Genomic DNA, 26,128 nt, shown 5'->3' with positions numbered 1-26,128 from the left:
TTGTAAGTGGAGCAATTAAACTACTGTCTAAAGACTAAGTGTGAGTTAAAATTTCCTGCCAAATCCTAATATCTTGTTTAATCAGAAGGTCCTTTGGCAAGGTTAAAAACAGTGAGATGCCACAGGGGTAAAGTGGCCCTAGACATCTGAGGTCAACATCTTTCAGCCATTGTAATGCCCGGTGGGTCAGTCGGCTTTCTTCAGGACCAGTAAGTCTAATAATCCCTATGTGGTGAGGTCGCTAAGTTCAACCAGTCTTACATGCATGCGTACATATATTCAGTTAAGCATGACTAGGGCCATTGTACCCCTTTGGCATCTCACAGTTTGTAACCTTGCCAAAGAACCTTCTGATTAAACATGATATTAGGATCCGGCAGGCAATTTTAACTCACACTTAATCTCTAGGCAGTAGTTTAAGAACTCCGCTTACAAACGCATCGAGCCCGCCTACCCATATTAGGGGAGTACGGTGTGGGTTTGATGATGAAGCAGCCACAGGTGGTACCTGTGGGAGAGTACCCAACAAAATATCCCAAAGATGTGCTGATCATTTACCTGGGTGTTGATCTAACACTATGAAGAGATATACCATGGGCCACACAACAATCTCGCAGAACATAACAGGATTTAAAAAGATAGGTTAACCCTTTATAGTGTAATTACTTCAGACAGTTTGGTAGGCTGAGGGTTCTTACCTAGGTATAGCTTCCCGTTCCTCCTTAGTGTTGGTCTGTATGTACGTATACACAAACGCAAACACACGTGTGTGGGTGGGCATATGTAATCCAGCCTAGTGAAGGGCCAGTCCTCAAAGTGATGGTAAACACTGAGAAAGTCAGACAGCACCATTGTTGTGAGGACCACACTGCTAAGAGGACTGGTGTGTTTCGGTATTTCAGCATGGGAGTGTGCATAAGGGGAGATTTGATCCCTCTGTAAAGACAGCAGGGACCTGGTTTTACAACTTTCATAGAAAAATAGACATACCGAATGGTCCTCAGCTAAAGCTGTGGGAAAGAGATCAATCCAGCAATGAGAAAATACATATTGTACAGTGTGAACATGAAAAGGACCAGCAAGCTCTCAATATCAGATTAGCTTTAGACATTTCATAGAATGATCATTTTATGGCACTACTAGTGCTTGGGCCCTGAACCTCAGAGTCCTTCAACAGAGGAGGGAGAAAACTGGCATTAAAAGGACTGTAAAAAATATCATTAAACTCCTCTCAAGTTATAAGGTCTTGCGTGTGAAATGCCCTCACAAGTGATAATTGGTCTTTGAAGATGGTCATAGACGCAGAGAAGCTAAAGTGCTACCACAGGAGCAATGGCGAATATTACTGCATACTTTAAAGTATGCAAGACACATTTTCTGATAATGTGTAGTATTTCTGGTTGTGCGTTGAGAAGGCATCGCTCTCTGTACCACTCACAACATTAGTATCAGATCACAATACTGAATGGCTTGCTAACAATATTGTATATAGGTAAAGGTCAGACCTTTTTGAAATTGAAAAGTGAGAACGTGACCATTAGTCTAATGCTTGTGAGGTTTTTAGCATACACAGTCCTGCTTGCAATTATTAAGACCTTTTTCAAAGGGATCCAGTGTTTTGCCAATTGGGCGCAGCAGATATAAGAGTGTGGATCTAGGAGATATATTGGTTTTCATGTGGGAAAAAAGTAAACATACCCTTAAAGAGTTTGTGTAGCACCATAGACGCCTTCATAGCGTGTAACAGCTGAAAGGAATTTATCACTGAATGTGAGCTAGTACATTGGTAATAAAGCACCACTTTTTACTTTATGCTACATATGATGTAGAGTACATAAAATGCAGTAGTCTGACTGCAGGGTTCACAAAAACATGAAAATCAGCATTACTTTAAACATTTTACATATAAAAATATTAAATCAAATAAATAATTCAAAATATAAATATTATTTTTTACACAATTGGAATATACAAATATATATATATATATATATATGTACATATACACACATAGATACAGAGGTATTACAACATGTTTCTTCATCCATCACATTTCTTCTTCTCATTTTCAAAGCACCTAAAAGATAAAAACATTTGTAAAATCCTATTAATATATGATCTTGAAAGTTGACTCTGATGTGTTATGAACAATGTCAACTGTTTAATAAGCCAGTACAGAGCTTACTCAAGAGTTCCTACATAGCACACGATTTTGCATTAAAATATGATCAGATCTGATCACACAGTTAATAAAGAACAAAGATAAAATGTTTAGCAAATGCCAATTAGTGTGTTCTTCTCTAAAGGATGAAGGTTCCTTTAGAGAAGCTTCAGTGGCTGGACTAAATATGGACGGATCATCGAGTTAGTGCAACATCCCTTCTACAAATATACTTTACAACAAACACCAAGTTTAATTGAGGTCTAGCAGGTTCCTTTACACTCTAGCGGATAGCCACGAGGTCAACAGAGGACAGGGTCTACGTACACCCTGCAGAGACCGCTCCCCATATTTAGAGATTCCTGCCAGGCAGGTATGGACCTTTGTTTCCTCAGCAGAGATAGTGATGTTGCTCTCCACTGAAGCCACTAGATTTTACTAAGCAGATGCCACGTTTGTTGTTCCAGCTTAGCAAAGTTTTTTTTTTATTTTCAAGATACAAACCCCATAAACAGGAATTTGTTTTTGGTAAACAAGAATCATATGGCCTCATAGGCCTTTCTCTGAGTGTGGGGTAGGGAAGCATTGAGAATTTTTACTGTCCAGGACCGTCATGGCTGTCATTCCTGGGCAATTGAGAATTCTGATTTCCATCTCACTCTTGGAGAATGAAATGACGAGCTAGTTCAAACTTAAAGTTTAGTGTTCAAAATTTGAATATTGTGGGGAATAGTGTTCAGAACAATTAAAGTATGAACTGGGGCATCACATCAGAGGCATTAGGTATGCTGCAAGCTTTTTGTGTTAACACCCTAAGAGTGAACATGATATTAATCCAACACAAAAAAATACAGCAAGACTGAGGAAAGTATAATCTACATAAGGTCCAACAAAAACTCAAAACTTGGAGAATGAGAGGTTACGAGGCTGAAGGCTGAGTCTGGTCTACAGTACAGATGTTTCACAGAGAAGTTGAAATGTAACAATGTAAGCGGACTGGTTTCACCTGCACTTTCTGACATTCTATCAGCACTTGCCCCAAACACAAACAACTAACTTAAGTTTCAAATGTGTGAGTACATTTTATAGGTAGTTCCATGTTGGTCAGCTCTATCACTGAAGCATTGGATATGCCAGAACCTGAGGAACAAATTGTTAAGGACAGCAATAATTTGTAATCATAGCAAAACAACCAAGATCACTTGACTAAATGAAGATTACTTATCTTTACTGACAGAACAAGACAATGTATGATGAAACACCTTGGTAAGCACTACTTCCAAAACCTAAATGAGTTATTCCTTGCTTTTAGGATACTGAGGTGTGCCAGTGGTGTGCCTTTCTGTCAAGCTGTGAAGCACTTTGTTTGGTACAAGGATGTCCTCGAAAACGTTTCCCTGTGCCAGAGACCAAGTCCCAGACCTTAGGCTCTCTATTACAAACATTTAGATCCTAAATCAAAAAGAGTGATTGACTCCTAGATAGCCAAGCCAATGGTGAGCCGAAGAGAGCATAAATACTGCCAGTGAGCTAGCATATGAGTGTATACTCTCTAATGTCTATTGATCTGAAGAGTCCTTGAGAAGCATGGATTGGCTTGTGTCCTTAAATGGTGACTCCCCAGTGAAAATGGGATTTTGTACACCTGTGGAAATCACAACTGTAGGACTTTGGTATGTGTAATTGAGTGCTCTCAACTAAAACCACCATCAGCTCATTGCAGTTAATCCACCCTGACCTGGGATCTAAGTAATGTTTTGAAACCCTGTAAGAAATTGGGGTACAGGTTGAGAGGGGTGGAAGCCCCACACAGGAAAAAACCTACAATCATTGTCAGGGTGAGCCACAAAAGTTACTAAATTAATCTGTGCTTAGGTTTCTGGTAGCTTGGCACAATGCAGTCAGGCTTAATGTACAGGCAAAGAGTAAATTATGTATCCAGCTTCACAGCAATAAAGTAAAAACACAACACAAGAAAAGTCCCAAACCAATTTAAAAAGATAGAGTAAATTGTAATAAATAAACTGCTGACTGAGTTCACGGGGGGAGAACATGGTGGCCGGATAGGAACTCCGGTCGGGAGCTCCCGATCTCTATAGGCAGTCTACGTTTTAAATACAGGAATGATGTGCAAAATCAAGGATTAACTTACGGGATTTCTTCTCCTATCATCTCCCGATGTCTGTGATGTTCACAACGGAATTTTTCACAGTTGTAAGGCGGTAGAAGAGGTGGAGATGCTCTGCGACCCGAGGCGGTCTTTTTTTTTTTTTTTTTACTCTTTCCTTGTTTTCGACCCGCTTTCAAGTACCTGCGTTCGGGCATTAATGTCTGGTGTACTAGTTGTCCCCGAGTGTTCCGAAGACAGAATCCTGACGTTCGGGGGTGGCTTGGTGTGGTCTCAAGCGGGCTTGATTCTGAGAACAAGCAGGAAGGCGGCGGCCAGGGTTCCCTTCCTGGGAACAGTATCTCTCAGCCCCAGCAACTCGAGCACCAGCCACAAAGAGAGCAACACTGCGGCGCCAGCAGTTATCACCACGGCACCTACAGCAACAACAGAGAATAGAAGAGGGCGAACTCTGCGAACCCAGCAAACAGGTCAGAGAACCCTAATACAAGCAAATAGGGTAAGTGAGGTGACCAAGGGGGGAGGCCCAGGAAAATCCTAGACCTCAGTGGGTAAAAGTAAAAGTAAGGGTCAGAAGAAGTGTAGAAGTGCTGACACCCCCATTGATCAGCTACAGGAGGCTTCTGGGAACAGAGGTTTAAGATACTGCCTGAGAAGTAGGAATCTACCAGATAATATAATAGAAGTTGTATAACACCCGCAGAGCTTAACTATTCCAGTGAATCAGAGTGGAAAAGAAAGGAAAAATAAAGTGGTCTCTCCTCCACAAATCCTGGAGCCTATTACAACATCAGCTCAGGTGAGGGCTGTATCCACCAAAGTAAAAATCACTCCCTCACTTCGATCCTATTTCAAAGTTAAACAACCTAATCCAAAAGAGGACACACTGCATAGGGTTGAACACACTGAAATTGGACAAAAAGTTACAATGGCGGACGACGACCCCACAACAAGCATCCCGCTTAGTGCTAATAGATTTGAGGGGCTTGAATTTGATAAAAAGACGGGGGAAGATGCTCATACCAGCCCGTCGAGCCAGATAGTGCCTGGGGTGGGCGAAGAGCCTCATGTATTAAAATCTAAAAGGGTAGAAGGAGTTAAAAGCACAGACAGTTTATTTGAGATATTGATCTATGAGATGAGAAACAAATGTTGCCACTTCCGAGAAAAACCAGCACCGAATACAGGGGGTGTGTGAGGTCCTAGAAACCAAGAACAATACGATTATGGAGAGAATTAGAACTGTGGAGGCCTCAGTGAAAGAGTTGGGGAGAAGTGTAGAGGCTAATAAAGAGTAAATAAGAGTCCTGCGAGCAAATGCGAAAGAGTTTAGAGGGAAAATGGAGACATTGGAAACTCATTCATGACGAAACAACCTGAGACTCTTAAATGTCCCGGAAGGTCTAGAAGGGGAAGACATAAAATCTTTTGTGATGGATCTATTGAAAAAATTCTTCCCCTGGAGTGAGACTAAGGCTCTTTATGAAGACATCCAAAGGATACATAGATCCGTTTGGGAAAAGTAGGAACAGAAAGAACCCAAGGAAGATCCTAATTAATTTTAGAACTTACACACTTAGGGAAAAAATACTGGGTGAGGCGATAAGAGCAGGATCCTATAAAAAAAAAAAAATGATTGGTCCTTTCGAATAAGAACAGACATATCGAAGGCGACCCAGGACCGTCAATGGGAGCTTGGCCAATATATGCAGGAGTTGAAATCTTTGGGAGCTTAAGTACAAATGAGATTTCCAGCATCGCTGAGGATAATGTGGAACAATGAGATGCTTAATCTGAGGGAGACAAAGGAGGTAGAGGATTAGAGCACAAAAAACATCAATTATAAAATGCCTATAGAGTAGGGTTCTCAAATCGGCGGGACTGACTCACCAAATGGAAAATGGGAGGGTTCTCCTTGGGTTCCTTGGGTGGGCAAGGGAGGGAAGGGGGGGGGGGTAAATAACTCACGTAAATAAAGTGCACTAAGGGTGTGGGAGCATATGGGAAAAAACAAAAAAAAGATTGGTCCGATTAGCACAAGACATGGAAAAAATATATCATAAAACATGGGAGTTAACATTCTAACTTGGAATGTGAACGGTCTGCGGGCCAGAAGGAAAATAATTTTAGAATACCTAAAATGTATAAAATGCGATTTAATAATTCTTCAAGAGACCCATCTTTTAAAGGCAGAATGGGATGACATCCTGAAAAAGCACAGTTGGGTAGAATCTTACATATGCACTGACCAGGCAGTTTGTATTAAGGGGGTAATTATTATTTTTATAAGATCAGCAAAAGCGACTACAGAGTCATCTAAGATAGATACAAATGGGAGGTGGGCCATAGCAAACATTCGAATGAATGGTAAGATAGTGGCAATAGCAGGATATTATGGTCCTAACGTAGATGACCCTTCGGCAATGCAGGCCCTATATTTACACCTTTTAGATGCCCCGGGTAAAATTATTTTGGGGGGTGATTTTAATATACTAATTGATCCCAAGAAAGATAGGTACCCACCAAGTAAAACCTTTACGTTACCCAAAATGAGGAGTTGGCTGAAGTTATATCAAGAAGATCTTGGTCTGGCTGATATATGGCAAGAAAAGGGTAAAAAAAAACAAATGTTCACCTTTAAAAACAAAAAATTAGGTCACTCTTCAAGGATCGATTATTTTTTAATTGATAAGTCACTAGGTGCAAATGTAAGGAAAGTGGAACACCTCTCAGCTAATTTTTCAGACCATTCAGCAGTGAGGATGGAGATGGAGTTACAGGGTCTGCAGATTCAATCTACGTGGACACTAGATAGGACCTTGCTTACCGACCCCCAGATAATAGAGGACTTGAGAAGGGATACTTAATCTTTCATTTTGTCAAATTTGGATGAGACCTCTCGTCAGGTTAGGTGGGATGCATATAATGCGGTAATTAGGTGGAACCTGATTAGTTTAGATGCCCATCGAAATAAATTATGTAAAAAGGAGAGGTGAGGAGTTGGCCTAACGGCTAGGGCGCTCAACCTCGGACCTGGGGAACTGGGTTCGAGTCTCGGTAATGACGCTGAACACCCTGTGATTCTGGGCAAATCACTTAATCTCCCCGTGCCTAACACAAAATGAATGTGTGTCCTTATGTAAAGTAACTGGTGCTATGTAAAGCGCTCTGATACCGGATTGGATTCGGGTCAAGTTCGCGCTATATAAAACTCTCCAAAAAAGAAAAAAAAGAAATTGAGAGCCTAGAGGAAAAAATACAGTTGTTAGAAAAGAGAACATGGGAAGAAAACTTGACAGACAAAAAGGAAACACTTACAGAGGAACTAAATGAAAAGAAAAGAGAGCTCTCCAATATTTTAGATATTAGAATTTAAAAAAAATGGGAGGCAAGTAAGCTCGCGCATTACCAATACAGGGAAGGGTCTGGCAAATTGTTAGCTTGGAAAGCCAAGACGGAACAAAGCCGAAATAAGATCGCATGTATCCATGAGGAAGTTAGGGTACACCCCATCACAGAAGAGACAGACATTAGAAATGCCTTTCATAGTTTCTTCAAGGATTTATATTCGGAGAACACTCAAGCTAGTGAAGATCTGTTTTTTTTTATATTCAAGTTTTTATTGATTTTCAACACACACAAACAAATCAGCAAAATCACGGATAGTAGATATTCATTTACATCATCAAAATCCATTTGACCCCAGTTCTGCACCCCACGGGGTGTAGAACCACAGGATGAATTAGAGTATCATTCGCTTTCTTCGACAACGCCCAGCCATTTACCCCACACCCTTCGGTATTTCTTGGGACATCCACGTGCCGTATATGGAGCTTTCTCTTGTGTCGGGCACCAATCCACTCCCTTGCGCCACTTTCCCAGAGCTGGTGGATCGGGACAAATCCATGCTGCCGCTATGTCACGTTTGGCAACTATCATAGCTGTGTTGAAGAAGGTCTTATCGTTCCGGGATCCATCTAGCCCATCTGTTATCCCTTAAAATGAATGTCGTGGATCGTGAGGAACTGTCCACCCCAGGACCTCTGTAAGTTCCTCTTCAATGGCTCCCCAAAACTTTGCCAGACGGAAACAGGTCCAGACCACGTGAAAAGAATCTGCTAGGGCCTGGCCGCACCTGGCACAGGACGCATCAGAGCGTAGGCCCGCTCGGTGGAGGCGTACCGGTGTGAGGTAAGCGCTGTGCAAGTAGTATAATTGGATTAGTCTAAGTTTGGCGGAGGCGGTAATTGTTTTGGGTGCCATGAGCGCATCGCGTCAGTCCACCTCATCCAGTGGCCCCACCCAGTCTGTCCATTGGTCCCTCAGTTTGTCCAACGAGGTGGGAGTGTTGTTGATTAAGGTGCGGTATATACGGGAAATGCCCCCCCTACCCAAGTCCCCCAATAACGTCTGGGCCTCCGTGGGGCTGTATTCCGGGAGCCGAGTGCCGTCCGTGATGTGTGTGAGGAGGGCGTCTCTTAACTGTAAGTATAAAATTGGGAGCGGTGCAGAGAATAACGGGTGCGCATACCCTGGAAGGAAAGCATGTGGCCCCTACCCCAGACGTCCCCAAGATGTGTTATGCCTATGAGGTCCCAGGTTTTGAACCCCTGTAGACCACTCACTTCCTGTAGCCAAGTCCATTTCCAGAGGGGGGTGCACTGGATCAATTTGCCGGTCCTGCCGGTATGGCTCAGCAAAGCCCGCCAAGCCAGGAATACCGAACGTGTCACGTCTGACAGCTGGATCGAGATGGGTCCCCCATACAACATGGCCTGTACCTTAGACAATCCCAGTTCGCACAACTCCAGTTGGTAGGCCGGGTCAGACCATCCCCCATTGAACCAATCATGGACCACCAGCAAACATGTGGCTATAAAGTAGAGGTACAGATGTGTCATGCCCATGCCCCCGTCAAAAGAAGGGATCCGGCATGTGGAGAGAGCCAGACGAGACCTCCCGCCGCCCCATAAGATTTTGGTAAGTATGCTGTCCAACTCCTTAAACCAGGATCTGGGGAAACAGAACAGGGTGTTCTGGGGGACATAGAGGAACCTGGGGAGGATCCACATTTTAAACAAGGCGAGCCGGCCCAGAGGATTCAGGGGCAACGTCTTCCATTTCTGAAGGTCTTCTTTGGCCTTTTTGACCAGTGGGGTTACGTTGAGGGACCAGCCCAGTTCTGGGAGCAGGGTAATCCATATTCCCAGGTATTTAAAGGAATTGTGTCTGATCGGGGTATTAGACTGCCAGTCATAACAGTCCCTTGACAGGTGGAGTGGGACCAGTACTGATTTCCCGGGGTTCAGCCGACACCTGCCCAAATGCCTGCAGTAACCGGAGACAGTGCGGCCTGAGGAAGCGGGCTCGGCCAGAAAGAGCAGGACGTCGTCCGCATAGAGCGTGATCTTGTCCGTGTCGGTGTTTGGCCACTTCCATACCCTAACACGGATGTCAGCCCGCGCCAGGGCCCCAGGGGTTCCATTGCCAGGGCAAACAACAGGGGTGAAAGGGGTCAAGCCTGCCGCGTGCCCCTAGCAATGAGAATGGCCTTGGACAGGACGCCGTTCACCAGCACCTGATGCCCGCGGCTGCACATAAAGTACTCGGACCAAAGCCCGGAACTGGGGTCCGAATCCCATCTCAGTCAACACGTCTTGGAGATATGCCCAATCCACCGAATCAAAAGCTTTTTCGAAATCTATAAGGAGGAGGGCCAAATAAGGAGTGAGTAGGTGTCGGTGGGCCAGTGCCAGTTGTACCCTCCGGAGGCAATGACGGGTCATGCGTGTGGGCATAAAGCCACATTGGTCCAGGAGAACCAGCATGGGCAGGTACGGCTTTAGCCGTTGGGCCAGGATGGTGGCATAAAGTTTGATCTCTGTATTGAGGAGGGATATGGGACGGTAGTCCGCGCGGTGACGGGAGGGAGGCTGGGATTTCAGAAGGACCACAATAGTGGCAATGTCCGTCTCCAGCGGGAAGGAGCCCTGATCAAGGGCCGCCTTAAAAAGGCCAGCCAAGTGGGGCACCAGTGTGTCACAGTAAGCCGCGTACTATTCTTGGGGAAGACCATCTGGTCCCAGAGTCTTGTCCGGGGACGTGAGAGAAATGGCTTCCTCAATTTCTTTTCTAGAGATGGGGCGGTCTAGGTCTTTCTGGGCTGCCGTCTCCAACCGGGGAAGACAGACGCGGCTCCTTCCGAGGAGACCACGGAGTGATGAATCGGGAGTTTGTGCAGCATACAAGCACCGATAGTAGCTGGCAAACGCGTGTACCATCACTGAAGGGGCATTGCATACCGATCCCTGGTCGTCCACCACTTCCGGAATTATACGATTCACCGTGGGAAAAGTGGCCAACCTGTGCAAAATCGTGCCATTTTTGTATCCCCAGCCATAGATTCTCGCCACCGAGGACCTCCATAGGAGCTTGGCCACGTCTATAGATAGTTGCCGAATTTCGGACCGGATAAGGGCTAGTTGACGGCTTTGGGCGGCGTCGTCAAGCAGGGAAAGGGATTGTTCCAAACGAAGTGCCTGCGCTTCTTTCACTGTGATTTCCCTGTGTTGCTCCTGCCTTTGCTTCTTGAGTTGCCCTTTCGCAAAGCCCCGAATGGTTGCCTTCTTAGCCTCCCATAGGGTCCCCGGGGAGGATACGGAGCCCTCATTGGTGAGGAAGTATTGCTCTAGCTCCTTTCCTACCGTCTTCTTAAACTCTTCGTCTTGGAGGAACCATGCATTCATCCTCCACGTTTGGTGGGCTGAGGTAGGAGGAGTCCCTGTACTGAGGAGCACAGGGGAGTAGTCTAAAATTCCCCGGGGTAGGATACAAGTGTCTACAACTGTGGAGCAGTCGGCGGCAGGGAGAAAGATCATGTCAATTCGTGCCTGCGTGTAATGGGCTGCGGAGGTGTGAGTAAAATGGGTGGCATGCGGATGCCACGTGCACCACACATCGCAGAGGCCCAGGAACTCGGACCAAGACCTCAATTGTTTTGCTTGCGCGATGCGGACAGCAGAGGGAGGGCCCGTTGTGTCCAAGGCTGGAATGGAGACCGCGTTGAAATCACTGCCCACAACCGTGACGCCCAAGGGGAGAGTGGTCAGGAGGGTGGAGGCCTGTGCCAGTCTAGAGGTAAACATAGAGGGAGGCGAATATATGGACATAAGATGGAGAGGGGAGCCGGCCAGGGAGCCACACACCGTCACATATGTGCCGTGGGGGTCGTGGATCACCCGGGACAGGACGAAGGGTAAGTTGCGTCTCATGAGTATGGCCACCCCTCGGGAACCCCTGGGGAAGCCGGAGTGCCACATTATCGTACCCGTAATGGGCAAGAAAGGGGCAGCAGTTACCTAAGAGATGTGTCGCATGGAGAAGGATGTCAATGCGGAGGCGTTGAGCATAGCGCAGGACAGCGGTACGCTTCAGCCTGTCCAAGAGGCTGTTAACGTTCCAGGACAGAACATGGAGGGAAGCCCTGGTCTTGGTGTAGTCAGTCATGGCGGGTGGTTTCTGGGGCTAGGCCGCACCGCCCCATTGGGTGGTGTGAGTGTGTGCTGGGGCCGATATGTGTTTGGTTGATCACACGCACTAATGAGGCATATACCTGTCTGTGAAAGCTGAAGCAGCAGAGCAAATGAAAGAACAACAGGGGAAGAAACCCTTCCCAAACCACCCCCCTCCCCCCACCCTACACTTCGAGAACGGAAGCATCTGTCGACCCCCCATTTAACTAAACCAAACTAAAATGCTTGGATCGGTAGCGTGGAGGACCCCTCCAGAAGAACGGATAAACAAGGCATCGGCATAAAGCAATGTAAATAAGCATGTAAGTCCATCAGAGTCTGATGACCCCCCCCCGGTGAAGCGCCGCACCCCAGTGGCGGTCATGTGTCCAGAGCTGACCACGTGGCTACTAAAGGGGGGAGTGCAAGAAAGGTCCGAGTCCACCTGACGATCCCGGTAAGTTGTCGGCAGAGCGGCGCCTGCCATGCGGTGGAGAGCCCGATTGACTGGAGGTTTCACGGCGGTCAGGAGCCGCCACACTGAGGGATATGGATGTCGAAGCATGTGAATGGCACCCCTTATGAGACAGTGTGTGACGCTGGCGCTGGCGTACCGGTGATCCCGGCCCCACAGGCTGCAACCCTGTGTGTTCCGATGGATCTTCGTGACGGGGGCGGAGGGGACGTTCCTCTGTCAGCCATGTCCATGCCGCCTGGGGAGATTCGAAGAATTGTGTTTTGCCCTGAAAAATGATTCAAAGGCGTGCTGGAAATTGGAGCTGATATTGCAGGCCCAGGTTGCGCAGCTTCTTCTTGACCTCTGCGTAGGAGCGCCGGAGGTCTTGGACTTCCCTGGTGTAGTCTGGGAATACCATGATGACATGATTTTGGAACCTGAGGGGGTCCCTCGCCCTGGCCGCCCGTAAGATGGCATTACGGTCTTTGAAGTTGAGGACTTTTAGGATGATGGGGCGGGGTGGGGCGCCAGAAGGAGGCTTGGGCGCCAAGGACCTATGGGCTCTTTCAACAACAAGCCATGTCGACAGAGTATCTTCCGGCATCCAGGACTTAAACCATTCTTCAACAAAAGTGGCCGCTTGTCCCGCTTCCGCTACTTTGGGAAACGCAACCAGGCGGAGGTTGTTGCGACGTGCGTGGTTTTCAGCATCTTCGGCACGCCTGTGGAGCTCCCCGGTACGAGCACGAAGGTGGGCCACCAGATCTTCAAGTTGGGAGATGTCATCCTCGGCCGTGGATATGCGGGAATCGGCTTCTGTCAATCGCGCGGTGGTGTTGCGAAGGTCCTGTCTGAGGAGGGACACGTCTATCTTGATTTCCCCCAATCTTGCCCTCTACGGACGCCTGAGAGGCACTGATAACCTGGAGGATGGTGGCCAGATCCTTGTCTTGTGGGGGGGAGGGCACCCCGCCGCCCCCCCTGGATACTACCAATCGGAAGTAGTAAACCAATCCATTTTAGTCTGTGTGGAGGTCGGTGTAGGTTTGGGGTCCCTATCCCTCCCTATGGCCGGGGGCTGGTCCCAATGTCACTGTGGCTGCAAGAGACCGGGGGGGAATGAAAATTCGCTGGGACAGCAGACTGCTTTCAGACCTCACGGATCAGGTGAGAGGAGGGCCACTGCAACGTATCGGGCCGCCTCAGCCCTGGGGCAGTCTCAGACTCAGGGGGGGGTCCAAGCACCTCGCCCCACTCCTGCTCGTACTACTGCCCGACACTGCAGCGATTACCTACCCCACCTGTAGGAGGATGGAGACACCCACAGGCCAGCCAGGAGGCCAGCCTGTAGAGGCAGGCCGCAGAAAAGTGAGAGGCCCCGCTCCTCCTATGCAACAGGCCTCCTTCCAGTCCTCAGAGCCCCAATCAACCCACAGCGGTGGGTGGGATGTAAAACGCCGCACCGTGCCAGGGCCGGGGGGGGACGCGAAGTCGGACGCGTCGCTGCCCGGCTAGACAGCCGGTCTCCGCCCCCACCTACAGGGGGATAGGGACGCTTGTAGTCCCAGCAGGATGATCACAGGCGCAGCGTGCATTCAGGCCCAGCCTCTCCCCACAGCGAGCCGCGTCGTATGCTCCCTTGCTCTTCACACAGCAGGAGCGGCGGGAATCGGCAGGACCCACCAAGTCCAGAAGCAGGCACCTCACAATGAGTTGTTGCTGGGCCTGCAGCATCAGGCCCAGAAGGGGAGGGGGGTGCGCATCCCACGCGCGCGCTGCTGCCTGGGCTGACAGCCGGCTCCCGCCGCACCCCGAGTGCTGATAGTGCCCTCATATGCGGTGCAGAGCTGGTAGCGGGGAGGGCAAAGGGAGCACCTCGTCGGACCAGGAAGGGGGGGAAAGAAAGCGCATTCACCCGCCCTGCTGCCCAAGCCGACAGCCAGTCCCGGCCCCACTCACCGCAGGAGTTCGGAACTACGGCCTGCAGTCCGGAGCCCACCCGAAGTCGGGTCTCGTAGCGCCCCGCACCTCACGCCAGCCGAGACGCTGGCCGGTCACCCAGGGATACAGGATACGCTGATGCCACCACCATCTCCGTAGGCAGCCGGACGCCCAGAGCTCCGCAGGGTTGACTCCGCTCGCCAAGGTCGGGGCTCCAGCGGCAACCCAACCGCCACCGCCTACAGGGTTTCTACCCGCTCCAGAACACAACGGGTGCCGCTGCAGGATGAGCAGGCCGCCGCAGGTCTTAGATCCCCGCCGCCTCTACAGGCTGCGCACCAGAATGCCGGACCCAGTAGGACGACGCCACCATGTCAGGGGCTCCCCACATGCAGGTAAGAATCGTGGATGGTTGCCGATATGGGCCGGATTCAAGGCGGATGACGGAGGGGTCCGGAGCACTCTTAGAGTGTGACCGCCATCTTGAGGCCTCAGGCCACGCCCTTCAAGCTAGTGAAGATCTTATAGAGGGCTACCTTAAATTATGGACTAAACAGAGCCTGTCAGAAGAGTATAGAAAATAGCTAAATGCCAAGATAGTAGAAGTCACCGAGGCGATAAAAGGTCTAAAAAAAGCAAAGGTGGCAGGTCCTGACGCCTTGCCAAATGAAATATACAAAGTATTGAAGGAGGAACTGGTGCCTGAGCTTACTATTTTATTTGACAATATATTTCTAAGGGGCCAGGAACCTCCAAAATCTTGGGATGAGGGAACTATATGTATTATACTAAAGCATGGGAAGAATCACAAGCAATGTGAGTCATATAGACCTATTTCAATGCTGAACAGTGACTATAAGATCTTCACTCAACTGTTGGCAACAAGACTCGGAAAGAGGGCAGGGAGGATCAAAAAGGCTTCATAAGAGGTAGGCAGATTCATGAGCCCACTCACGAGTTAATAGGGGCAATAGACCAGGCAGTGGAAAAAAAGCTTCCTTTGTCGATAATTACCTTTGATGCCGCCAAGGCCTTCGACAAGGTCAGCTGGGGCTTTCTACTTAAACACTAGATGCTTTTAATTTGGGGAGTAATTTTGTAAGAGCAGTAAGATCACAATACAAATCCCCATCGTCTCGTGTGTTAGTCAATGGATCTCTTACAGATAAGATAAGCATCGGCAGGGGCACCAGGCAGGGGTATCCTCTCTCACCTGTGCTATGTTAATGTTAATGTTAATGTTACTGGATTTCTAAAGCGCATGTCTGCCCGTGAGCGTCCCAGCGCTGAAAGAGTACAGGTGGAGTCATGAGGGGATTTCACGGGAACAGCCAGGTTTTCAGAGATTTTCGAAAGGCCAACAGGTTAGGCTGTGCACGAATGTCAGAAGGGAGGGAGTTCCATAATTTGGAAGCATTATAAGAGAAGCGCCGACCTCCTGACCGTGCTCTCTTGATCTTGGGTGGCAGAGTTAAATGAGCATTAGAGGATCGGAGAGGTCTAGAAGTGGTATAAGGAGTCATCAGGTCTTTAAGAATGGGAGGGGCCTTGCCATTGAGGATTTTATGCGTAAGACAGAGCGCCTTAAATTGCACTCTTTCTACCACGGGTAGCCAGTGGAGTGCTTTGATAGCTGGCTTGGGCGAGCACCGACTCTTGGTGTTGGTGAGGATCCGTGCGGCCGCGTTCTGCACCACCTGCAATCTGGCAGTGACTTTCCGCGGAACACCCAGAAACAGTGCATTGCCATAATCTAGGCGTGACAGAATGAGGCCTTGGATAAGGAGTTTCCTTGATGGGAAAGGGAGTAATGGCAGAATTTTTCGGGCGGATCGCAAAAGCCCATAACAAACCCCAGCAGTTTTCCTGGCTTGGGTGTGCATGGTGAGATTTTGGTCGAGCCATAGTCCGAGGCTTTTGATCTCAGTTTTAGGGGTAGGAGGCTTGCCCATGCATGGGGGCCATAGAGATTCTGGCCGGAAGTGAGCCTGATTCCCCATTACCGGTATCTCCGTCTTGTCGCTGTTGAGCTTCAAGTGCGAGCTATCCATCCAGCTGACTATGTCAATCAGACAGGAATAGAGATTGGGGGTGGGGTTTTTCTGCTGGGAAAGGGAGACCACCAGCTGGGTGTCATCAGCGTAAGTAAGGAGTTTAATCCCGTGGGGGGTGACTATTTTTTACAAAGGGGACATATATACGTTAAAGAGCGTGGGGCTCAACGAGGAGCCCTGTGGTACTCCGCATCGTACAGGGGTCTCCCTGGAAGTACAGCCACCCTCGATCACCTGGAATGAATGGTCGTGAAGAAAGGATTTTATCCAGGTCAGGGCGACACCTGTGATCCCGAGATCACTGAGTCGCCGGACCAGGATTTGGTGGTTGACAGTGTCGAAGGCCGCGCTCAGATCCAGGAGGATCACTGCCACTGAGCCTCCTGAATCCATGATCTTCCTGGCCTCCTCGACAACCGTCACCATTGCTGTTTCCGTGCACTGGCCGGTGCGAAAACCCGTCTGAGATGGTTCAAGTAATTCATTCGATTCCAGGTAGTGGGAAAGCTGGACATTTATAAATTTTTCTGTCATTTTACTGATGCAGGGGAGAAGCGAAATGGGCCTGAAGTTGCCTAGATTGAGGGGGTCTAGATTAGGTTTTTTTAGTAGTGCTCTAACCTTCGCCTTTTTCCAGCTGGGAGGAACCACACCGAATGCCAATGAGGCATTAATCAGGTGTACTATAGGTCCGAGGATGGTAGATGTTACTTGCTTTAGGATTTTGACTGGTGCAGGGTCAGAAGGTGAGCCACTTTTAAGAAGTTGGAGAATGGGGACCAAGGTTTCCTTACTTATGGGAGTGAGCGTCTCAAGTCTAGAGTTGAGGTTCTGGGCTTGTATAAGGGAGATAGGAGGTAAATCCAGGGGGATGGGTGGAAGTTGCTGCAGGATGTTTTGAATTTTTTGGTCAAAGTACGTGGCCAACTTATCACAGTGGTTGTCTGCTATTCAATTTATATATAGAGCCCTTAGCCAATGCCTTAAGGGCAAACCCCCATATATCCCCTTTTAGCTTCGGGAATTGGGTGAAGAAGATCGCACTTTATGCGGATGATCTAATGGTATTTACAAAAGACCTGACCATTTCACTCCCAAGAATAATAGAGATAATGGAACATTTTGGCAAAGTTTCCGGCTATCAAATAAACCAGCAGAAGACCGAGGTTATGGGCTGGAATACTCAATATAATGATCCTTTGGTAAAATAACAAATCAGATATCTGGGCATTCAGATAGTGGGAGAGGTGAAGAAGATCGCACAAGTAAATTTTAATAAAGTTCAAACAGAGTCAAAAAACTCATTAGTGCATGGTGGAGCCTCCCTCTCTCCTTTTTGGGTCGCTCTAACTTAGTCAAGATGACGATACTACCTAAATTCACATACATTTTTAACACGATACCCTCAGAATTTAAAAAAGAATGGATTAATAGGATGCAGGGAGATATTAGTTGTTTCATCTGGGCTTCGAGAGAGGTTAGAATTTCCTGGAGGAAGCTAAGCATGAAGAAAGAACAGGGTGGTATAACCAGCCCAGACCTGCTCCAATACTATAGGGCTTTTTACTTCAAAAACTTCAGAGTGTTATTTAAGGACTATCATTTCTTTCCACAATATATGCAAGCTATGTCAGGCCCAGAAGGATGTCATTTTCTGTACAAATTTGGCCATACAAAATTCTTTAAGAAAGTCAAATTAAAGATTTTGAACTCGGCAGCTAGACTGTGGGTCCAGTTAAGGCGTCTGTGGAAGATTCCCAATTATAGTCAACATGCTCCAATCTGGGACTCGCCAGGAACGCTGGAATGTTTAAAGGATGTACTATCTGTTCCTTTAAGAGACGAAGGAATAGCGGAATGGGGACAGATCGTAACAGGGTCCGCAATTGTCGACTGGGGCCTTTTATCTGTATTGACCAAAGGTGCTTTGTCCAAGTTTAAATTTGATTAATTGACTACCTGGGCAAAATCTTTGAGCGAGGAATCCCAGAGTTGGAGTTTAAGATCCAGGGGGAATCTTTTAAGAAAGAGGTAGCACATTGGTATTGGACGCTTAATTCTGAAGGATGGGAGTATTTCACCCTACCCATCGAGATCTGGAGGAAGGCGCTGGCATCGCTGGATGTATCATTATTATGGCAAGTATCTGCGGCTACTTGCGGTCATGTCATTAAATCTGCACCACTCAGAAAAAACTATCTATTCACACTGCATAGAGCATATTGGACGCCAAAGAAGATGTCTAAATTGAGAAGCGGAGGTGTGAGACGGTGTCCGACATGTGACGAGGAACGAGCGGATGATATTCATATGTTTTGGCAGTGCCCCTGATTACAGAGCTTCTGGGAAGCGGTGGGTAAGATTCTTTCAGAAGCACTACACTAAGAAATACAGGTAAGCGTCCAATTAGTTAGGTTTGGAGTGGATGTAGCTACGGAAGACAGGGTAGGATTTAATTTAATTGAAAAACAAAGAAATTTGCTTTTTTTATTAGTATTATTGGCCAGACGGGAGATTTGTATTAAATGGGTCAGTCTAGTAGTGCCTACCAAGTAAGAATGGTTGAATTCAGTGCCTGGGATAAATACTTCAGATAGGGCTGGTACACATAACAAGAGATTACATTTTTGGGATATGTGGGAACAGTATTGAACAGATACTGGGCGATAATTTAAGATCGATGGAAGTCCAATGATTAAGCGCTGATGCAATAAAGAGATGGGAGAGGGCGGTACAGTTCAAGACTCCCTGTAAGAAAGGAGTAGGCAAGGTGCATAGGGGATGCCTGGTGACCAATAGAACACTCTCATACGTGAAGCTAAATTAAGCCGGGTGTGATGGGAAAGTTCCGAAGTCGGAACAGTATGGTACAAAGGCTCCCCTAACGTGGTAACCTTGCTACTGAATATACTCCATCCAGTTATTGTGTAATGAGGACTACAATAAATAAATAAAATGCTACCAGGACGACAAACATCCAATCAGTAGAACCGCAGATATGGAATTTCAAAGTTCTTCGTGAAAATAGCACCTAAAACCACAAAGTGTCACTCGCAGTCATCTGGTCGTGCAAGACCGAGGGAAAGTCAGGCAGACCGAGATGAAGTGCGTGCCAGATACAGGGAACAGATTAGTCCCGCTGAAAGAGTTATCATCTCATGGACTGGTGTAAAGAGCTCCGCGGTGGAGGAGGACGCAAGAAGCAGGGTGAGCGTTGCAGATGGTCATCGCTGTACCAGGAAGAGCAAGTCATGAGTACCGGAAGGTAGTTGTTGGAGTTTCGCATTGGCGGTCACCGTGGGCTGTCATTGCTGTAGTGCGAAGATCAGATCTCTTGTTGCTGTTGTCGCTGTAGCTGGAACAGCAGTTCTTCACTGGAGCTTTTTGTTGGCGGTCATCATGGGTGGCAGACTATGTGTGAGGAGGGGCACGTTCAAGGTTGTGAAGAGCCCAAACGTTAAGATTTCACCTTTTCCTCTTGGGAGGAGCTCAGACTGATGCCAGCCAAAGGGCCAAGATCTGGGAGGTACCACTTGGTTATCAGGAACTTAGTCCAGCAGAGGCCAACATGGCTCAGGCAGGTCCAGTTACAGGTCCAGGCAGGACCAGTTGCTGCAGGTCAGCTGGCAGTTGCAGGGAGGCCTCTGGACCTTGTAATGTCCCAAAAGCTCAAACAGGAGGTCTGCCAACTGACCCTTGGAGACCCTCTGCCTAGCCTGAGATTAAGGGGTGCAGGTCCAGTCTTCTTTCTCAGACAGCAAGGCAGTTTAGTTCTTCTGTATTGTGCATAGGTCCAGGATTTTTCTGATGAGTGGCCCCTTTTTGTGTGTTGATGATCCAATATTAATACCTGGTTCCAAGCTTTATGTATCAGAGAACACCCTGCCCTACCCCAACATCTGGTTCTCAAAGTTCTTCCCTTCCCCTGTCAAGGCTCCAAGAAGTCTGGGGTCACAAAAGACTGGGGTAGGCTCGTGTCATGTCCTTTTTGTGTGAAGGAGGCAAATCCTTTGAAATGTAAGTTGGGCTGGGTACAGCCCCTCCCAGTCATCCTGCCACGATGGTGCATCCTGTCCACACATAATATCCATTTGTGTTACTGTCTGGAAGGAATACAGAAACTCAACAGCGGAGCTATCCACAGTCATGTGAACCAGGACACTGGCTGAAGGCATAAATGGTTCGAACTTGAAAAAGCCAACTTTTTAACAGAGGCATTTTTAGAATTGTGACTCAAAATCCGGCTTTATTATTAAAGAGGGTTCTTCTATTACAGTTCATTAGAGTGTAGACAGCCTATCTCCAATCCAAAGTTATCACTCATTAAACGTAATAAGGTGACCCAGTGTTAGTCAATGGAGAGATAGGCCTTACAGCAGTGCAAAATGACTTTAGATGTTTTTCACTAACTGGACATGTAAAACATCAGTACACATGTCTTACTTTTTAAATACAATAAATCATTTTCTATGAGACTTTAGGGCCTGCCCTAGGGGAAACTTATAAGTATTAAAAAAGAAGGTTTGGTCCTTGCAATAGGTTTATTTTGCCAGTTTGAAATATCAGTTTAAAACTGCACTACAGGCTGCAGTGGCAGGTCTGAGACATGTTTTAAAAGGCGGGATGTCGGTGGCATAATGAGTGCTGCAAGGATTCTAGTAGCATTTAATTTACAGGCGCTGTGTACATGTAGTACCATTTACTAGGGACTTACAAATTCATTAATTGATGAAGTTTAATTTCACCATGTCTGAAGGAGAGAGCACAAGCACTTTAGCACTGCTTAGCAGTGGTAAAGTTCACAGAGACCTAAGGCCAACAAAAAAAATCTAAGCAAAACATGAGGAGTGAAGGCAAATGGTTTGGGGTAATACCATGCCAAGGATGTCATGTTTATTAATCCCTAAGCAGCACCTAGAAGAGAGAGGTACTGAAGGAATGTAACACATCTACCATTTCCACCTGGTAACATTACCAATTTATAAATACTAAAGGAGTGTGGAGATTGAAGTTTACACATTTTGCTATCCAGTTTAGCAAGTCAACAAGAAGGCATACATACCTCTAGATATAGGTGAAAGGGTTACCCACATTAAAACATTTCCGCATTTAGGTTTTTCCAGCTGATAAGAATACATATTACAGAAAGTGTGCTCAACCACATTAAAGAAGGTATAACTTGTTCCATTTCTTTACACATATACAGAATGATCATTCATGTTGACAGTATGTCTTTCTTCTGCAAATGTTCTGAGCCCAAGAATGTATAAGGGAATGCATTTACTTACCAATTCTACAACACTAGTACACTAAGGCCAGTTCCTGTCGATGGAGTACACTTTCCACAGTAACCGCCACATTTCCCTATGACTTTTGTTCCATCCTGTAGAACAAATGAAATAATTCTTTAATTTTCTTTTAACATCCCTACTGTCAATGCCCTTCTTCCGTGCTTAATTCATATGAGTGTGATGCAGTAAAGGCCGTAGTGCTCTCCCATTTAATGATATGTTTGCTTAGAGCAGCCTGACAAGTAAAAACAGATTTCCTTCCATTGCAATTGATGAACATGTTCTTATCTGCTTAGTTAATAAAGGCGATTACAACCAATTTGCGTTTGTTCAGACACAAAGCTCTTTTTGTCTTCTGGATTGTTCCACAATCTTCCTTCACTTACCAAAATGAAAATCACTATAATACTTAATTTAAAACAAATATAACCAGTGATCATGGCCTTGTGCTACCTGAGAATTACGGGAATTCAAAATGGTCTGCAGGTATAACAATAAAGTATGGATAATAGTGGAATCATAACTGTGTATAACATTATAGATATCATTTATGTATCCTCTCCAACATTCAAATTAAGCTATTTTAGTTGAGTCGTATATGCAAACAGGATATCGGAGACTTGGCGAATCTGGTATCTGTAGTTTGAACCTGCATCATAATTATAGTACTCTACTTGCATTCTAAAATGAAGGAGACATGGACCACACACCATTGTTTTCAGACTTTCCATTCCAAAATACAGGTTTTGAGATTATTGTGGTTCACATCATTCGGGCAATAAATAGCATACAGACTACCTAAAGGGTAGCCTGAAATAAAATTACATTTACCATAATTAGGCTTGAACAAGCATGTGTAAGTCACATTTAGGATCTTTTATGTAGGAACAAAACCTGGCACACACATACAATTTTGCAACCTGGTAACATCCTGGATATTGATGTGGGCGCTCTCTGTTAATAGATACTGGGGACTTTTTTGTTCCAGACACTCAATTTACAATGAATTTCTAATGCATGAGAGTGATGTACAAAACAAAATGAAATGGAACATATATGGATGATTGAACACTGGTTGAAATTTAGATTTTTAGATAAAATAGGATACTGGATATTAGACATTAAGAAGATTTGTATGGTTAGGAGTTTCTAGTGGTACTCTTCTGATGTTTATGAAAGTGGAAATGTGAATATTTGATGAGGTATATGATGGTTATTAGGGATGTTAAAACTACTGATCATGTTTATCTGGGTCTCTATGAAATGTAAGAATCGCTGATGTATATGGATGGTATTTATTTCGTACGCCAACATATTATGTATTATTTAGAAAAAATATTCGTGATTCAGTGGGGACTGTATACTTAAACTATACAGTAATTCTTTTCATGATATTCTATACATGAATTGTTATGGTTGCTTTAGGTTTATGTTTCACCTGCTATTTCAATAATTGTAAGTATTTTGTATATTAATATTTTTAATTGTAAATATTGTTTTTGTTTGTATTTTTTTACAGCCGTGGTGAAGTCCTAGTAATGGTCAAATGCACTGGCAGGGCTGACCCAATCACTGTGAAAAGTTTTAATTAAAAAAAAAGAAAATTGAAGAATAAAATTTGATAATTTTTACAAGAACTGTGATTGGACTTTGTTGGATGGATTGAAGAAGAATTTATATGTTTCTATAAACTTCACAGACTGCTGGAATTTAATTTAATTTACATTTCAAAAGGAGCACTTCTCTCTATTGGTTCTATCATTCTAAAGAGGATGCTCACTCAGAATCTCAGAATATTCTCTACCTTCCTGTTAATGTTGGTTCCAATCTGTAAAGGAGTTTCTGTTCTGCTGCTTTGTAAATCTTTTCTACAAATGTTGTATTCATTAGTTAATCTTTGATGTATTCACCTGGTCCCATGAACCAGCCTTAATATTGGTAAAGTCAAATCTGGGTGACTAAATGTTATCTTTTGCAAAGGTTCATAAAGTTATAAGCAATCCACAATTTCTATTGCTGATGGACAAGTGGAATGAACTATAACAACAGAATCATGGTTATATGATATATTTGTATATATTTTCTGCTTTGACTGACAGTCTGCAAACCATCAACTGAATAAAAGATATGTTCAAAGCACATTCCAGGGATAGCACAACGAACTGGAGGGGGGCGGGGGGGGGGGGGGGGGGACTGAATGACAAAATACACTCACTCGAAGAGACAGGTATTATGAGAGCATGATACACAAATAAGCAAATTGAAATATGACTGGCTGACAAGGATGATTGCAAGATGGTGAGAGATGCAGAGAAATGCAAAGTGAAGCACCAAATTACTCAGAGACGCTCAGTGACAACATTACCCACAGGCTGGCCTTTGAGTTCCACAGTAATAATACCACTAATTATGCCACTCAAGTTACTTATGGTCAGGGTACCACTAACTCTGCAGTTGGAGTTATTACGGGAGTAAAAGTTGGATCTTGAGGGACCCTTAAAATCTAGACATTATCAGGGAACTTGGTAATTCCAGAGTTCATTCCCCAAGTAATTTCTCTGATTTCTTCACAGAGTTTCACTCATAGATTTAAGCTACTTTCTGCAATCCAAACCATTTGGTAAAACTACGCAGATCCACGGTGTTTTTGTGGATCTCACGATTATGATGATGCTAGTTACTACCATTTTCAGGCACATCAGAATTAAGAGGGCACTCATAATGAAGGTCTAAAAAGCAGAAAACAGCAGAAATAAATGTTTTGTCCATGTGAAGCTATGTTCAGTTTCTAATACAAATAAGCTGTGACTGTTCACTGACACATAGTGGGGCTACTCAAGACTAAGGCAAAATGATTCTTGCTTTACAGAAGCACCAAATCCAAGGATATGGACAGGGCAAAAGGCATTCATATGCTTACCATCATGTGCATTGTAGCTACACAAGATTGTGCAAAATTGTGTTGCTCAGCTTCTGAAGGGCCTTCCACATCGGGCTTACCTTTCTGGTCATCTCTCGGCATTGCATTGGCTCTCAGTAGATAAATGTATGATCTTTAAAAGACTATGTATTGGATTCAAAGTTCTCAATGATCAGGCTCCAGGATTTCTCAAACATCTGATTGCCTGGAGGAACATTATGGCCTATTGTCTCACTTGTAGGAGTGCGATGATTATGTTATGTTGGTACTGTCATTGGCAGCACTGGCAGGGGCAACGCGTATTGCAGGCTGCAATGGCCTTCTGAGACGGGCCGTGGCATTTAATTTTTTACAAATTAAGCACTGATTCTTCCCCCTTACATAGCCAAAGTTCAACAGGGAAGGAAATGCCCTCACTTAATTCTCTAAGACTATGGAGGGGGTATACAAAAATTATAGTTAAGTTTTAGCTGAAGACAAACTTGCTGAAAGTGATAATATGGTGTGGGTTACTTTTCTGACTCTCACTATGGGGTTGCTGATATTAATGTTTTTCCAGTGGCATAAGCTGGCTTTATAACTGAGCATTTTTTGCCAGCTGTACTCTTACAAAAACATTATTCTGGGCAAGCCTCACTCCAGATGAAATCTATTTTCACTTGGATCCCACAGACTATCCTCCTGATATAACATACTGTCTGCCAAACTCCGGCGCTGTAAAGGCATTATCTCTACAATATGTCCTGCTTGAGATTAGATCGTTTTTAAAGCCAGGCTGACTGATAAAATATTTCATTTGAAAAGTCTTGCCAATGAGACAACTACAAAGTATCATTTGAAAAGTCTGTGCCAGGACACGTGATCACAGCAAAGAAACACAGCAGGCAGAGCAAGTGTGGCCTCTGCTAATTCTGCAAGTGCTACGCTTAACATACGAGCGACAATAAAGCGGATATACATTAAGACGCGTCTCGTGGCAGCGAATTCGTCTCTCTAGCTAATGCTGTGGCAATCCGACTACAAACCAAGTCGCTCAGCAAACAGCGCAACAAGGCTACACTTAATTCAATTACTTTATAAAGCAAAACACTGTAGCTAAGCACACAAATGTCTGAGATTGTGCAAAAAATGGTGTGTGAAAGATCATGCGCCCCTGACAATTGCGTGTAAGGTTCTGTGAGGGAAACAAAACATGGTCGTGAGAATGTGGACCAGATTTAAGCTTTTTTTTCACACCAGACAACTTGCTGCACGGGGCTGCGTGAAAGGTAGAGGACACCATCTGCAGCATAGTGCCCTCGCACGCACCCTTGGAGCAAGGATACCTGCGTTACAGGCAGAATTGTTTCTGTGTCCACCAATGAAACGCCTCCACCACGCATGGGGCAAGGGTGACGCACAACCTTAATACATCTGGGCCTGTGTACATTTGAGAGGCGATATAGCGAAGAGATCGAGTGTGAAAGAGATTACGAGTGGGGAAAATGCTGTGAGTACCTATCTGTGGAAGAGATTGTAATTTTGTGTGTGATAAAACGTGCCTTGGAGTTTCTACGTATTTTTAAATGGTTTTGGAAATGGAAAAATTAACGTGCAGGCACTTACTATCAAAGTGTACTTGGTTGATACGGAAAAACGCTGGTACGCTCCCATTATGTGTATTAC

At 45.6% G+C, this 26,128-nt stretch overlaps 1 protein-coding gene across 1 annotated transcript in view; it reads right to left on the bottom strand.

The window, feature by feature from the left end:
• Nucleotides 1-471: 471 nt before the first annotated feature.
• The window catches only part of ADAMTS9 (ADAM metallopeptidase with thrombospondin type 1 motif 9), an 876,266-nt gene continuing 850,609 nt past the window's right edge, over nt 472-26,128 (bottom strand). The window contains exons 39-40 of the mRNA XM_085624697.1: nt 21,541-21,635; nt 472-2,077 (exon numbers count right to left, since the gene is read on the bottom strand). Of these exons, the coding sequence (XP_085480823.1) occupies nt 21,546-21,635 (90 nt within the window). The 3' untranslated portion in view covers nt 472-2,077; nt 21,541-21,545. The remainder of the gene's footprint in view (nt 2,078-21,540; nt 21,636-26,128) is intronic.

The sequence above is a fragment of the Triturus cristatus genome, chromosome 9 (genome assembly GCF_964204655.1).
Source record: "Triturus cristatus chromosome 9, aTriCri1.1, whole genome shotgun sequence".
Lineage (NCBI taxonomy): Eukaryota > Metazoa > Chordata > Amphibia > Caudata > Salamandridae > Triturus > Triturus cristatus.
The sequence above is the reverse complement of the archived record's forward strand: the minus strand, read 5'-3'. Positions and strand labels throughout refer to the sequence as shown.